Raw genomic sequence first — 16,661 nt, 5'->3', positions numbered from 1 at the left:
GACAGGTGACTACAATCTATTGTTCTCTGTTATCAGACATGTCGGGCTGGGGAGGATAACTGTAGGACAGGAGAATACAATCTATTGTTCTCTGTTATCAGACATGTCAGGCTGGGGGAGGATGACTGTAGGACAGGTGAATACAATCTATTGTTCTCTGTTATCAGACATGTCAGGCTGGGGGAGGATGACTGTAGGACAGGTGAATACAATCTATTGTTCTCTGTTATCAGACATGTCAGGCTGGGGGGAGGATGACTGTAGGACAGGTGAATACAATCTATTGTTCTCTGTTATCAGACATGTCAGGCTGGGGGAGGATGACTGTAGGACAGGTGAATACAATCTATTGTTCTCGGTTATCAGACATAGGCTGGGGGAGGATGACTGTAGGACAGGTGACTACAATCTATTGTTCTCTGTTATCAGACATGTCGGGCTGGGGAGGATAACTGTAGGACAGGAGAATACAATCTATTGTTCTCTGTTATCAGACATGTCAGGCTGGGAGAGGATGACTGTAGGACAGGTGAATACAATCTATTGTTCTCTGTTATCAGACATGTCAGGCTGGGGGAGGATGACTGTAGGACAGGTGAATAATCTATTGTTCTCTGTTATCAGACATGTCAGGCTGGGGGAGGATGACTGTAGGACAGGTGAATACAATCTATTGTTCTCTGTTATCAGACATGTCAGGCTGGGGGGAGGATGACTGTAGGACAGGTGAATACAATCTATTGTTCTCTGTTATCAGACATGTCAGGCTGGGGGAGGATGACTGTAGGACAGGTGAATACAATCTATTGTTCTCGGTTATCAGACATAGGCTGGGGGAGGATGACTGTAGGACAGGTGACTACAATCTATTGTTCTCTGTTATCAGACATGTCGGGCTGGGGAGGATAACTGTAGGACAGGAGAATACAATCTATTGTTCTCTGTTATCAGACATGTCAGGCTGGGAGAGGATGACTGTAGGACAGGTGAATACAATCTATTGTTCTCTGTTATCAGACATGTCAGGCTGGGGGAGGATGACTGTAGGACAGGTGAATACAATCTATTGTTCTCTGTTATCAGACATGTCAGGCTGGGGGAGGATGACTGTAGGACAGGTGAATACAATCTATTGTTCTCTGTTATCAGACATGTCAGGCTGGGGGGAGGATGACTGTAGGACAGGTGAATACAATCTATTGTTCTCTGTTATCAGACATGTCAGGCTGGGGGAGGATGACTGTAGGACAGGAGAATACAATCTATTGTTCTCTGTTATCAGACAAGTCAGGCTGGGGGAGAATGACTGTAGGACAGGTGAATACAATCTATTGTTCTCTGTTATCAGACATGTCAGGCTGGGGGGAGGATGACTGTAGGACAGGTGAATACAATCTATTGTTCTCTGTTATCAGACATGTCAGGCTGGGGTAGGATGACTGTAGGACAGGTGAATACAAACTATTGTTCTCTGTTATCAGACATGTCAGGCTGGGTGAGGATGACTGTAGGACAGGTGAATACAATCTATTGTTCTCTGTTATCAGACATGTCAGGCTGGGGGAGGATGACTGTAGGACAGGTGAATACAATCTATTGTTCTGTGTTATCAGACATGTCAGGCTGGGGGAGGATGACTGTAGGACAGGTGAATACAATCTATTGTTCTCGGTTATCAGACATAGGCTGGGGGAGGATAACTGTAGGACAGGAGAATACAATCTATTGTTCTCTGTTATCAGACATGTCAGGCTGGGAGAGGATGACTGTAGGACAGGTGAATACAATCTATTGTTCTCTGTTATCAGACATGTCAGGCTGGGGGAGGATGACTGTAGGACAGGTGAATACAATCTATTGTTCTCTGTTATCAGACATGTCAGGCTGGGGGAGGATGACTGTAGGACAGGTGAATACAATCTATTGTTCTGTGTTATCAGACATGTCAGGCTGGGGGAGGATGACTGTAGGACAGGTGAATACAATCTATTGTTCTCTGTTATCAGACATGTCGGGCTGGGGAGGATAACTGTAGGACAGGAGAATACAATCTATTGTTCTCTGTTATCAGACATGTCAGGCTGGGAGAGGATGACTGTAGGACAGGTGAATACAATCTATTGTTCTCTGTTATCAGACATGTCAGGCTGGGGGAGGATGACTGTAGGACAGGTGAATACAATCTATTGTTCTCTGTTATCAGACATGTCAGGCTGGGGGAGGATGACTGTAGGACAGGTGAATACAATCTATTGTTCTCTGTTATCAGACATGTCAGGCTGGTAGAGGATGACTGTAGGATGGGGAATACAATCTATTGTTCTCTGCTATCAGGCATGTCAGGCTGGGGGAGGATGACTGTAGGACGGGGGAATACAATCTATTGTTCTCTGTTATCAGACTTGTCAGGCTGGGGAGGATGACTGTAGGATAGGTGTCTACAATCTATTGTTCTCTGTTATCAGACATGTCAGGCTGGGGGAGGATAACTGTAGGACAGGGGAATACAATCTATTGTTCTCTGTTATCAGACATGTCAGGCTGGGGGGGGGTGACTGTAGGATAGGTGAATACAATCTATTGTTCTCTGTTATCAGACATGTCAGGCTGGGGTGTTACTGTAGGTGTAAAGGATCTGCCAGACACAGCTTCTGTGTAGACGCCCGTGGTTACCCAGTCTGCACCTGCTCTGCGTTTGGTACCTCGTACACTCCCGGTTTGACTCGGCTCGTTCACTACTCTTGTAGTTCACGGTGTTGCCGTGGGCAACTGCCCCATTTCCCTTAGCTTCTGTGTACCCTTGTCTGTTTGTCTGTCGTGCACATAGTGAGAGTAGGGACCGTCGCCCAGTTGTACGCCGTCGCCTAGGACGGGTCGTTGCAAGTAGGCAGGGACTGAGTGGCGGGCAGATTAGGGCTCACCTGTCTGTCTCCCTACCCCGTCATTACAGTAGGACAGGTGAATACAATTTATTGTTCTCTGTTATCAGACATGTCAGGCTGGACTCGTTATCTGTAGACATTTACCACATTCTTGTGTAATGACGGGGGTAGGTAAACAGACAAGTGAGCCCTAATCTACCCGCCACTCAGTCCCTGCCTACTTGCAACGACCCGCCCTAGGCGACGGGGTACAACTGGGCGACTGTCCCTATGCTCAATAAGTGCACGACAGACAAACAGACAAGGGTACACAGAGGCTAAGGGAAAAGGGGCAGTTGCCCACGGAAACACCGTGAGCAACAAGAGAAGTGAACGAGCCGAGTCAAACCAGGAGTGTACGAGGTACCAAACGCAGAGCAGGAGAGTAGTGAACAAGCCGAGTCAAACCAGGAGTGTACGAGGTACCAAACACAGAGCAGGAGAATAGTCAGTAAGCCAGGGTCAATATGAAGCAGGGACAAATAGTTCAAGTAGCTGAAGCAGGGCCAGAAAACCAAACGAGAAGAATCACAAGCAAGGAGGAACAGGAAAGGCAGGTATAAATAGACAGAGGGCGGGAGCTAGCTTTGTCTGGCCAGGCCGTGATAGGCTCTCCCACTCCTAAGCCTGTCATCCTGAGTGGTGGAAGACGGAGTAAGCCTCACAGACATAGAAGCAGGTGCAGACTGATTACCTATGGGCGTTGACACAGAAGCTGTGCCTGGCAGATCCTTTACAGTACCCCCCCTTTTATGAGGGGCCACCGGACCCTTTCTAAGTGGACCTGGTTTATTGGGGAAACGAAGGTGGAACCTCCTGACCAATATCCCAGCGTGAACATCCCGGGCAGGTACCCAAGTCCTCTCCTCAGGCCCGTATCCTCTCCAATGGACCAGGTACTGGAGGGAGCCTTGGACCATCCTGCTGTCCACAATCTTGGCCACCTCGAATTCTACCCCTTCATGGGTGAAAACAGGGACAGGAGGTTTCATCGAGGGAGCCAAGGACGGGGAGCAGCGTTTAAGGAGGGAGGCATTAAAAACGTTGTGTACTCGAAAAGATGGGGGCAACTCCAGTCGGAAGGAGACAGGATTGATGTGGCGGAACGGGTGACGGTTACAGGCATTGTACCCAAATAAAGGTTAAGCCTGCCGCAAACCGTCGCACTCCCGCCATCCGGGTGCCATAGCTTAGATGGCGCCCGGTGCTAGATGGGGATATGTCCCCTCAAACTGCATTACGTTATGTTTGATAACCAGTTGATTTGTATTGTATTGTATTCAGTGCTGCTTCACTGTCCTCCCCTCTAGGGTTAATCTTACACTGTAGGAGAGTGAGTCACAGGCTGCAAGCGGGAACTTGTCTGAATGTAAATAAGAAAAAGGAGGGGGCAAGAGCAGAAAGCACATGGCCTGATTCCTGAGGGAGGGGTGAGTGAGGGACATAGTGGTGCTGTGTGAGCTCCCAGTTAGTTCCTGTCCAGGAGAAGATGAGATAGCAGTGTGAGCTGCAGGCAGGGGCTATCTACCTCAGAGATGGTACCTGACCTAGGGACAGTAATAGAGGGCAAGTGCTGGAGTCCCATCTAACTAAGGAGGATCTGGAGACACCCCAAAGGATGAAAGGTACAGTGGAGAGACCCCATAGTGAGGTAGCCTGTCACATCCAGCCCAGAGGGGAGAAGCAGCGGTGCATTGTTTCTGTGTGTGTCTGTCCCTGTTAATAAACGCGCCTCTGTGGCTTGTCCCCTGTTAATCTATGTCGCCTGAATCTATCGCCCACATTCTCTTGGCGTAAACCGACCCCCACTGACCCGGTTTCGCCACATTTGGTGGCAGCGGTGGGATAAATTCAGCCCGTTCTAGGGGAAGCGGCAGTGGATAGGTACCCTGGTACCATCCGGCGCTTCGCGGCCAGACCTCAAGGGCGGACTGCCACACGTGCTGCAGTACAGGGGGACCACAGGCACCTAAATCCCCAGTCATGGAGTCTGACTCTATGGATCCTCCCGGCGGAGCAGAGGCTGTCCCCTATGGCAGCTACCTCCGAATTACACTCCAAGAGCTGTGCCGGTTCCGGCGCATTGCCTTCTCGTCACGCGACATCAAGGATCGGCTGATTGAGAAGCTCCAGGCCTGGGACCTGGCGAACCCGGCCGAGATGGGAGAGATAGCCGAGGGTGACGTTGACTACTGCCCCGAAGAACCGGCCAGTCGCCAGGGAACCGGCCGTAGAGCCATCTCGGACGCCCAGGCCCTGCGGATGGGGGATCTGCTGACCGCTCTGGGGCCTCAAAGCTCCGAGGCCGAGCGCCTGATCATCGTTGGGGCAGTGACCCCCAGAACCAACAACCCCAATCCCTGCCGGGCCCCGAAGACCTCAACTACGATACAACGACCTCCCCAAGTTGGATCCTTCGTCCACGAACATCGATGCGCACCTAACCATGCTGGAGACACAGCTACAGGTGCATGACATCCCCACCACCGAATGGGCTCGCTACGTGGGGCCCAGCCTGCAAGGGAGGGCCCTTGAAGTCTACCGGAGCCTAGGTCCAGAGGACGGACGGGACTACGGTTGCCTCCGGGACGCCCTGCTGAAGAGGTATGCGATCACCCCAGAGACTTACAGAGAGCGGTTCCGTAATTTGACGCTCGCCGGCCAGGGTACCCATGTGGAACTGGCAGCCCAGCTCCGCTTAAGCTGCTCCAGGTGGGCCGAGGGGAAGAAGGCTTTCAGTCGGGAGGCCCTGGAGGACCTCGTAATTTTGGAGCAACTCCTCTCCAGGATGGAGGTCCCCGTTCGTGCCTGGGTCGCGGACCGCCACCCCAGCACCCCTGAAGATGCCGCCACCCTGGCCGACGAGTTCTTGGCCCACCGACCCCAGTGGAGAAGCCTACCACGCCAGGACCAACGCCGAGAGCTCCGAGCCCCTACCAAAATAGCGGAACCACCCTGGCCAACTTCGATGAGACACCAGCCCCAGCCTACGGCCGCCCCGATCCCGCCAAGGGTCCGCGGCCCTACGGACTCCCGCCAGTGTTATGGGTGCCACCAGCCGGGGCACATCCGACGGGACTGCCCCCTGGCCCAATCAACGGTGCCCTTTCCCAGACCAACCCCAACCCGGGTCGCCTTTTGCCCAGAGGCGGGCGACCCCGATGAGTGTGACCACCTCCTAGATGCACCAGAGGTGGAGGAGGTGGTCTACCACGTAGAGCTTGCGAGCCTCGTGATGAACCAGGTCCCTGCCAACATGCAGGGCCACCGACAGCCCGTGGTGCTGGGACGCCGCACCGTCCAGGGACTCCGTGACTCGGGGGCATCCCTCACCCTGGTTAAGAGCGGACCTGGTTCCCCAGTCTAAGGTTCTTCCCCAGCGATTAGCCCGGATTGCCCTGGTGGACGGACAGCAGCGGTCCATTCCCCGCGCCAGAGTCTACCTGGACTGGGGCCCCGGAAAAGGGGAGGTCGAAGTCGGGCTCAAGCCGGATCTCCCCGCCGATGTCTTATTGGGGAACGACCTTGGGAACGGTTAGCTGGGGCCGTGACCCGCAGCCAAGCCCGGGAGAAACTTTACCGGCCTCCACCACCGACCAGTGTAACCACCGAGGCTCCTCTCCCGGAAGCCCCGCTCCCCGAACCGCCGGTGGTAAGTACCCAAGCCCCTGACGCCTCACAACTGACCGACCCGACGAACCCCCTGACAGACCTGGGGGAGGTGGATAGGGTCACTTTTAGGGAGGCCCAGCATACGGATCCTTCCCTGTCCTCTGCCCGTAGCCTGGCCGATCGACCACCCAGTGGAGGGGCCCAGGCAGGGTTCGAGTGGGACAACGGGCTGTTGTACCGGGTCGAAGCCCCGACCAAGCCCGAGTCTCCCTGGACCGCCTCCAAACAGCTGCTTGTTCCCCAAGCCTACCATGCACGACTGTTAGCCCTGGCCCACGATATACCCGCGGCGGGTCACACTGGGACCAGGTCCACCAGGGCCCGGCTCTCGAAGGCTTTCTTTTGGCCAGGGCTGACTGAGGACGTGCGGCGGTACCGAGCTTCGTGCCCTGTCTGCCAACGGGTGGCGGGGGCCCCGCGCAAAGGTGCCGCTCAAGCAGCTGCCCCTCATCCGAGAGCCCTTCCAGCGGGTGGCCATAGATCTGGTTGGCCTCATTAATCCCCCCAGCCGAGGGGGAAAGCGTTACATGCTAATCCTGGTAGACTTCGCTACCAGATACCCGGACGCAGTGGCTCTGTCCTCCATAGATGCCGAGCACGTCGCCCAGGGACTCATGGACATCTTCAGCCGGGAGGGGTCCCCGCGTGAGGTACTCACAGACCAGGGATCTCAATTCCAGGGAGAACTCATGCAGGACTTCTGGAATCGGCACGGGGTGACTTCTCTAAGAACCACCGCCTACCACCCCCAAACAAACGGACTGTGTGAAAGGTTCAACGGTACCCTCAAGCAGTTGCTACTCCGATACGTCCACTCGGAGGGGAGAGACTGGGACCGCACCTTGCAGCAGCTTCTCTTTGCCTATCGAGAGGTGCCTAAGGAGTCTACCGGGCACTCCCCATTCGAGTTACTGTTCGCGAGCCGGGTCCGGGGACCCTTGGACTTAGTCCGGGAAGGTTGGGAAGGGAAGTTTGCAAGCCCGGAGATCCCGGTAGTAGACTATGTGAGCCAAATGCGGGAGCGCCTAGCACGGCTGATGGATTTGGCACATCAGCGATTGGAAGTAGCTCGAAGCCGTCAACGGGACGAGTACAACCGTAGCGCCCGACCCCGAGAGCTGGGGGTGGGGGAGAAGGTACTGGTCCTCGCGCCAGTACGAGGCAACAAGTTGCAGGCCAATTGGGCTGGACCGTACACTGTAGTGGTGCGACAGGGGACGATGAACTACCTAGTAGCCCACGACAAGGCAGAAAAGCGGGTACGGAACTACCACATAAACCGGCTCAAGGCCTATGTGGTAAGGGAGGTAGGAGCGGTCGCGATATGCTGCCCGCCCATGGACAACCCTGACGTGGACCGCATCCCTGACCTACTGACAGAGGCCCGACGCCAGACAGGGCTGGCAGATGTGCAGCTTGAAGTCCAGCTATCGCGCTTGCAGAGTAGGGAGATGGGGGAGGTGTTAGCAGCCCAGGAGGCCCTGTTCACCGCGTCCCCTGGACGTACCTCCCTAGTCGCTCACGAGGTCGACACTGGAGGAGCCTGAACCCTGAGGCAGCCCGCATTCCGAGTAGCTCCGTCAGTGCTGACCGCGATGAGAAAAGAAGTAGAAGAAATGCTGGAGATGGGGGTCATTGTACCATCTCACAGTCCTTGGGCCGCCGGCGTTGTGTTGGTCCCCAAGAAGGACAAAAACACGAGGTTCTGTGTAGACTACCGGCGGCTGAACGAGGTAACCGTTACGGATGCCTATCCGATGCCCCGGATTGATGAGCTGCTCGATAGGCTGGGAGGGGCACGCTTCGTGTCCACTCTGGATCTCAGCAAGGGCTACTGACAGATTCCTCTAACCAAGGAAGCCCAAGAGCGCTCGGCGTTCATCACCCCGTTCGGCCTGTTTGAATTTACGTGCATGCCGTTCGGGATGAAGAACGCCCCCGCATCCTTCCAGAGGGTGGTCGACCGGATCCTCGTGGGGTGTCAGGAGTTTGCCCAGGCCTACCTGGACGATATCGCTATCTTTAGCGAGACATGGGAGGAACACTTGGGGCACGTGGCGCAGATCCTGGAGCGCATCCTGTATGCCGGCCTCACCATCCGCCCCGACAAGTGCCAGATGGGGATGGCAGAAGTCGCCTACCTGGGTTCACCGAGTGGGCAGCGGACAGATCCGCCCCGAGCTGGCCAAGGTGGAGGCCATTCTCTAATGGCCCCGGCCGGCCAACCAGAAGCAGGTTAGGGCCTTTCTGGGAGTCACAGGGTACTACCGAAAATTCATCCCGCAGTATAGTACCCTGGCCAAGCCCTTGACCGACTTGACGTCCAAAAGGTTCAGTCGACTGATGCCCTGGTCCCCTGACTGTGAGGCGGCCTTCGGGAGCCTTAAGACTGCCCTCTCCACCTCCCCTGTCCTGGCAGCCCCTGACTTCCACCGGCGGTTCATAGTCCAAACCGAAGCTTCAGACGTCGGGCTGGGAGCGGTACTGAGCCAAGTGGACCAGGCGGGCCACGAACACCCAGTCGCGTACCTCTCCCGGAAGCTGCTGGACCGAGAGAGGGCATACGCAACCATTGAGAAGGAGTGCCTGGCTGTCGTGTGGGCTCTAAAGAAGCTCCAGCCCTACGTTTATGGGAGGGAGTTCACAATAGTCACAGACCACAGTCCTCTCAGTTGGTTGAACCGAACCACCGGGGACAATGGGCGTTTACTACGGTGGAGCCTGGCCTTACAATCCTATAACTTTACCATCTCTCATAAAAAGGGCCGGGACCACGGGAATGCTGATGGACTCTCTCGGCAGCAGGACACTGATGGGCGAAGACTGACAGTACCGGGCCCAGATCTCATCACTGACCCGACAGAGGGTCAGCAGGACTGATTCTGGATCTAAGCTGGGGGAGGTCTGTGGCGGAACGGGTGACGGTTACAGGCATTGTACCCAAATAAAGGTTACGCCTGCCGCAAACCGTCGCACTCCCGCCATCTGGGCGCCATAGCTTAGATTGCGCCCGGTGCTAGATGGGGATATGTCCCCTCATATTGCATTACGTTATGTTTGATAACCAGTTGATTTGTATTGTATTGTATTCAGTGCTGCTTCACTGTCCTCCCCTCTAGGGTTAATCTTACACTGTAGGAGAGTGAGTCACAGGCTGCAAGCGGGAACTTGTCTGAATGTAAATAAGAAAAAGGAGGGGGCGAGAGCAGAAAGCACATGGCCTGATTCCTGAGGGAGGGGTGAGTGAGGGAGATAGTGGTGCTGTGTGAGCTCCCAGTTAGTTCCTGTCCAGGAGAAGATGAGATAGCAGTGTGAGCTGCAGGCAGGGGCTATCTACCTCAGAGATGGTACCTGACCTAGGGACAGTAATAGAGGGCAAGTGCTGGAGTCCCATCTAACTAAGGAGGATCTGGAGACACCCCAAAGGATGAAAGGTACAGTGGAGAGACCCCATAGTGAGGTAGCCTGTCACATCCAGCCCAGAGGGGAGAAGCAGCGGTGCATTGTTTCTGTGTGTGTCTGTCCCTGTTAATAAACGCGCCTCTGTGGCTTGTCCCCTGTTAATCTGTGTCGCCTGAATCTATCGCCCACATTCTCTTGGCGTAAACCGACCCCCACTGACCCGGTTTTGCCACAATTGAGGACTTCAATGACCTTGTACGGCCCTATAAACCGGGGAGCAAACTTCTTGGACGGGACTTTAAGGCGCAAATTTTTTGATGATAGCCACACCAGATCCCCGATCACAAACAAGGGGTTGGCAGAACGTCTTCTATCTGCCTGAGTTTTTTGTATGCTCTGGGACGCCTCTAGTTTCTTATGAACCTGGGCCCAGACTGTGCACAGTTCCCGATGACCGACCTCTACCTCGGGATTGTTGGAACTACCAGGTGAAACGGAGGAGAACCGTGGATTAAACCCAAAATTACAGAAAAAGGGGGAGACCCCTGACGAGTTACTGACCCGGTTATTAAGGGAAAATTCGGCGAGGAGAATGAATGAGACCCAATCATATTGACAGTCAGAGATAAAACACCTTAAATATTGTTCTAGAGACTGATTCGTCCTCTCAGTTTGGCCATTAGTTTCAGGATGGAAGGCAGAGGAGAAGGACAGATCAATCTCCAGCTTTTTACAGAAAACTCTCCAAAACAATGAAACAAATTGTACCCCTCTGTCAGAAACAATATTGACAGGGACACCATGGAGACGCAGGATGTGTTTGACAAACAAGTTAGCTAACGTCTTAGCATTGGGTAGTTTCTTGAGGGGCACAAAGTGGCACATCTTACTGAAGCGGTCTACTACAACCCACACCACCGACTTGCCTTGAGATGGAGGCAAATCGGTGATAAAATCCATGGAGATATGGGTCCAAGGTCTCTGGGGAATGGGCAAGGAACGTAGTAAGCCCTCCGGTCGGGACCTGGGAGTCTTGGACCTAGCACAAACTTCACAAGCGGCGACGTAGGCCTTAACGTCTTTAGGCAACCCAGGCCACCAATAGTTTCCGGCAATGAGGTGCTTGGTACCCAGGATGCCTGAATGACCAGATAGTGCGGAGTCATGATTTTCCCTAAGTACCCTTAGCCGGAATTGCAGGGGAACAAACAGCTTGTTCCCAGGAAGGTTCCCGGGAGCTGAACCTTGATCAGCCGTAATTTCAGAGACTAAATCAGAATCAATAGAGGAAATGATTATACCTGGAGGCAAAATACAAGCAGGATCTTCCTCCGAAGGAGGGCTGGCCATGAAGCTACGCGACAGTGCATCGGCCTTAATATTTTTAGACCCAGCCCTATAGGTAACCAAAAAGTTGAATCTGGTAAAAAATAACGCCCATCGAACTTGTCTCGGGTTTAGCCTCCGGGCAGATTCTAGGAAAACCAGATTCTTGTGGTCGGTAAGGACCGTTACCTGGTGCCTAGCCCCCTCCAGGAAGTGGTGCCACTCTTCAAATGCCCATTTAATGGCTAAGAGTTCGCGGTTGCCAATATCATAGTTACTCTCAGTGGGCGAAAACTTCCTGGGGAAGTAGGCACAGGGACGGAGATGGGTGAGGGACCTGGTACCCTGGGACAAGACAGCCCCCACTCCCACCTCGGACGCGTCAACCTCCACGATAAATGGCTCCATTTGGTTCGGCTGAACCAGCACCGGGGACGAGATAAAGCACTTCTTAAGGACCTCAAAAGCCTGGACAGCCTCAGGAGGCCAGTGGAGGAGATCAGCACCTTTGCGAGTGAGATCCGTAAGAGGCTTAGCGATGACCGAGAAGTTAGCAATAAATCTCCTGTAATAATTAGCGAACCCCAGGAAGCACTGTAACGCCTTCAGGGAGGCAGGTTGGACCCATTCCGCCACAGCCTGGACCTTGGCGGGGTCCATGCATACTTCATGAGGAGTGAGGATTTGACCCAAAAATCGTATCTCCTGCACCCCAAACACACATTTTTCGGTCTTCGCAAACAGTTTGTTTTCCCGAAGGACCTGGAGCACCTTCCTGACATGCTCAATGTAGGAGGACCAGTCCTTGGAAAACACAAGTATGTCATCAAGGTACACAACAAGAAAATTACCCAGGTAATCTCTTAAAATCTCATTTATGAAATTCTGGAAGACCGCAGGGGCATTACACAACCCAAAGGGCATGACGAGGTATTCGAAATGACCTTCGGGCGTGTTAAACGCAGTCTTCCACTCATCCCCCTCTTTGATGCGGATAAGGTTATAAGCCCCCCCGTAAATCAAACTTAGAGAACCATTGGGCCCCCTGAACCTGATTAAAGAGATCAGGAATCAAAGGAAGGGGATACTGGTTCCTTACAGTGACCTTATTCAAGCTTCGGTAGTCAATGCATGGCCTAAGACCACCATCCTTCTTCCCTATGAAGAAGAAGCCAGCACCTACCGGAGAAGTAGAGGGGCGAATGTAACCCTTGGCCAGGCATTCCTGGATATACTCTCTCATGGCTTCACATTCTGGACAAGAGAGATTAAAAATCCTACCCTTAGGGAGCTTAGCTCCTGGTACAAAATCGATTGCGCAATCGTATTCTCTATGAGGAGGTAACACTTCGGAGGCCTCCTTAGAGAAAACATCAGCGAAGTCCTGAACAAACTCAGGTAGCGTGTTCACCTCCTCAGGGGGAGAAATAGAATTAACAGAAAAACATGACGTCAAGCATTCATTACCCCATTTGGTAAGATCCCCAGTATTCCAGTCAAACGTGGGATTATGCAACTGCAACGAGGGAAGGCCTAAAACCAAATCGGACGATAATCCCTGCATCAACAGTACAGAGTATTGCTCCAAATGCATGGAGCCAACAAGGAGTTCAAAAACAGGGGTATGCTGTGTAAAATAACCATTAGCAAGAGGAGTGGAGTCGATACCCACTACCGGGCCAGGTTTAGGCAAATCAATCAAAGGCATAGCTAGAGACAGCAAATTTCACAGACATAATATTACCAGAAGACCCTAAGTCCACGAAGGCACTACCGGAGGCAGACCTACCACCAAAAGAGACTTGAAAGGGAAGTAAGATTTTATTAAGTTTCATATTTACGGGAAATACCTGTGCGCCCAAGTGACCTCCCCGATGATCACTTAGGCGCGGAAGTTTTCCGGCTGCTTATTCTTATGCCTAGGACAGTTGTTCACTTGATGCTTGTCATCCCCACAGTAGAAGCTGTGGCGGAATGGGTGACGGTTACAGGCATTGTACCCAGATAAAGGTTAAGCCTGCCGCAAACTGTCGCACTCCCGCCATCCGGGTGCCATAGCTTAGATGGCGCCCGGTGCTAGATGGGGATAAGTAATCTATCCCCCACATTCTCTTGGCGTAAACCGACCCCCACTGACCCGGTTTCGCCACAGAAGCAGAGACCATTCTTCCTGCGGAACTCTCTACGTTGTTGGGGGGACACGGAGGCCCCGAGTTGCATAGGTACCTCCGAGTCTTCCGTGGAAGAACGAAGCAACGGAACCTCGGGAGGCATCATGGGGGAGTCAGAGGAGAAAACATCAAGACGTTCAAGTCGTCGTTCCCTGAGACGTCGGTCAAGTCGTACCGCTAAAGCCATAACCTGGTCTAGGGAGTCAGAAGAGGGATAGCTAACTAGCAGGTCTTTCAGGGCGTTCGACAGACCCAACCTAAACTGGCACTTTAAGGCAGGGTCATTCCACCGAAAAGCTACGCACCACTTCCTAAAGTCAGAACAATACTCCTCAACAGGTCTCTTACCCTGACGTAAGGTCACCAGCTGACTCTCGGCAAAGGCAGTCCTGTCAGTCTCATCATAAATGAGTCCGAGAGCAGAAAAGAAAAGATCAACGGAGGAAAGTTCAGGGGCGTCAGGAGCCAAGGAGAAGGCCCATTCTTGGGGCCCTTCCTGGAGCCGGGACATAATTATACCCACCCGCTGGCTCTCAGAACCTGAGGAGTGGGGCTTTAAGCGAAAATAGAGCCTACAACTCTCCCGAAAGGAGAGAAAAGTCTTCCGGTACCCTGAGAACCGGTCAGGCAACTTGAGGTGGGGTTCAAGAGGTGAAGTGAGGGGCACTACCATGGTAGCATCAGGCTGGTTGACCCTCTGAGCCAGGGCCTGGACCTGTAGGGAGAGACCCTGCATTTGCTGAGCCAGGATCTCAAGGCTTGTGATTATGTAATGACGAAGGTAGGGAAACAGACAGGTGAGCCCTAATCTACCCGCCACTCAGTCCCTGCCTACTTGCAACGACCCGCCCTAGGCGACGGGGTACAACTGGGCGGCGGTCCCTACGCTCAATAAGTGCACGACAGACAAACAGACAAGGGTACACAGAGGCTAAGGGAAAAGGGGCAGTTGCCCACGGAAACACCGTGAGCAACAAGAGAAGTGAACGAGCCGAGTCAAACCAGGAGTGTACGAGGTACCAAACGCAGAGCAGGAGAGTAGTCAGTAAGCCAGGGTCAGTATGGAGCAGGGACAAATAGTACAAGAAGCTGCAGCAGGGCCAGGAAACCAAACGAGAAGAATCACAAGCAAAGGAGGAACAGGAAAGGCAGGTATAAATAGACAGAGGGCGGGAGCTAGCTCCGTCTGGCCAGGCTGTGATAGGCTCTCCCACTCCTAAGCCTGCCATCCTGAGTGGTGGAAGACGGAGTCAGTCTCACAGACATAGAAGTAGGTGCAGACTGATTACCTATGGGCGTTGACACAGATGCTGTGCCTGGCAGATCCTTTACATCTTGATTTTGAGATAAAACATATAAATAGTCGGGGCTGTCAATATTCAGGGCAGGGAATTTTTGTGATGTATATTTTCTGCGTTACCTGTACATGAGCTCAATATGGCGGTCTGTAATAAAATCCTGAGTGTTGACCTGCAGGGGGCGCACTGACTGCTTATACATGATGTCTATGGACGAGGGTATGAACACTCCCCACCCACAACCATAAGACAAGGACACAGGACTGAGGGTAGACGACTGGGGTTCAAAGGACGCCCTCCCCAACTAATCCCGGTTCACACCCCATTTCCTCACCTGGGGTGGGTGCAGGGTTTCCCTTTCTTCTGCACTGGACGTTTCCATCTTTAGTGCCCTGCGGAGAGAGATGATAATAAATTGCACATTTCTAGGACATCATTATTACATAGCATGGAAATCCCTCACAATATCAGTGGCTGCGACGTCCTCCGGAGTGAAGGACACGACATTAAGGAGACGTCCTCTTGACTTAAGGTATGTTTGATGCCTTTTGCTATCTATGACCTCCCACCTCCCAATACCAATAAGAGACCACAACTTGCAATTGGTGTAAAGGCCACAGCAGCCATTTATTAAACACACACCTTTTTATGCGATAAAATAGCATAACCATAAAACATCATAAACACTCCATAATAACATCATAAACACTCCATAATAACATCATAAACACTCCATAATAATCATCATAAACACTCCATAATAACATCATAAACACTCCATAATAACATCATAAACACTCCATAATAACATCATAAACACTCCATAATAACATCATAAACACTCCATAATAACATCATAAACACTCCATAATAACATCATAACACTCCATAATAACATCATAACACTCCATAATAACATCATAACACTCCATAATAACATCATAAACACCCCATAATAACATCATAACACTCCATAATAACATCATAAACACTCCATAATAACATCATAACACTCCATAATAACATCATAACACTCCATAATAACATCATAACACTCCATAATAATCATCATAAACACTCCATAATAACATCATAACACTCCATAATAACATCATAACACTCCATAATAACATCATAAACACTCCATAATAATCATCATAACACTCCATAATAACATCATAACACTCCATAATAATCATCATAACACTCCATAATAACATCATAAACACTCCATAATAACATCATAACACTCCATAATAACATCATAACACTCCATAATAATCATCATAACACTCCATAATAACATCATAACACTCCATGATAACATCATAACACTCCATAATAACATCATAACACTCCATAATAATCATCATAACACTCCATAATAACATCATAAACACTCCATAATAACATCATAACACTCCATAATAACATCATAAACACTCCATAATAACATCATAAACACTCCATAATAACATCATAACACTCCATAATAACATCATAACACTCCATAATAATCATCATAACACTCCATAATAACATCATAACACTCCATGATAACATCATAACACTCCATAATAATCATCATAACACTCCATAATAACATCATAACACTCCATGATAACATCATAACACTCCATAATAACATCATAACACTCCATAATAATCATCATAACACTCCATAATAACATCATAAACACTCCATAATAATCATCATAACACTCCATAATAACATCATAACACTCCATAATAATCATCATAACACTCCATAATAACATCATAACACTCCATGATAACATCATAAGGGCATGACCACACATGGCGGAATTCCTCCGCAACTGTCCGCATCAATGCCGCACCTAATCCGGGTT

At 51.4% G+C, this 16,661-nt stretch overlaps 1 protein-coding gene across 1 annotated transcript in view; it reads right to left on the bottom strand.

Annotated features, from left to right (window-relative positions):
- LOC142714051 (flap endonuclease 1-like) overlaps window positions 1–15,215 on the bottom strand; it is a gene marked incomplete at its 5' end in the record, with an annotated part of 49,231 nt that extends 34,016 nt beyond the window's left edge. The window contains one exon of the mRNA XM_075848628.1: window positions 15,125–15,215. Within this exon, the coding sequence (XP_075704743.1) occupies window positions 15,125–15,215 (91 nt within the window). The remainder of the gene's footprint in view (window positions 1–15,124) is intronic.
- Between the last annotated feature and the right edge of the window lie 1,446 nt (window positions 15,216–16,661).

Source organism: Rhinoderma darwinii, unplaced genomic scaffold (genome assembly GCF_050947455.1).
Source record: "Rhinoderma darwinii isolate aRhiDar2 unplaced genomic scaffold, aRhiDar2.hap1 Scaffold_4381, whole genome shotgun sequence".
In the NCBI taxonomy this organism is placed as follows: Eukaryota; Metazoa; Chordata; class Amphibia; order Anura; family Rhinodermatidae; genus Rhinoderma; species Rhinoderma darwinii.
The sequence above is the reverse complement of the archived record's forward strand: the minus strand, read 5'-3'. Positions and strand labels throughout refer to the sequence as shown.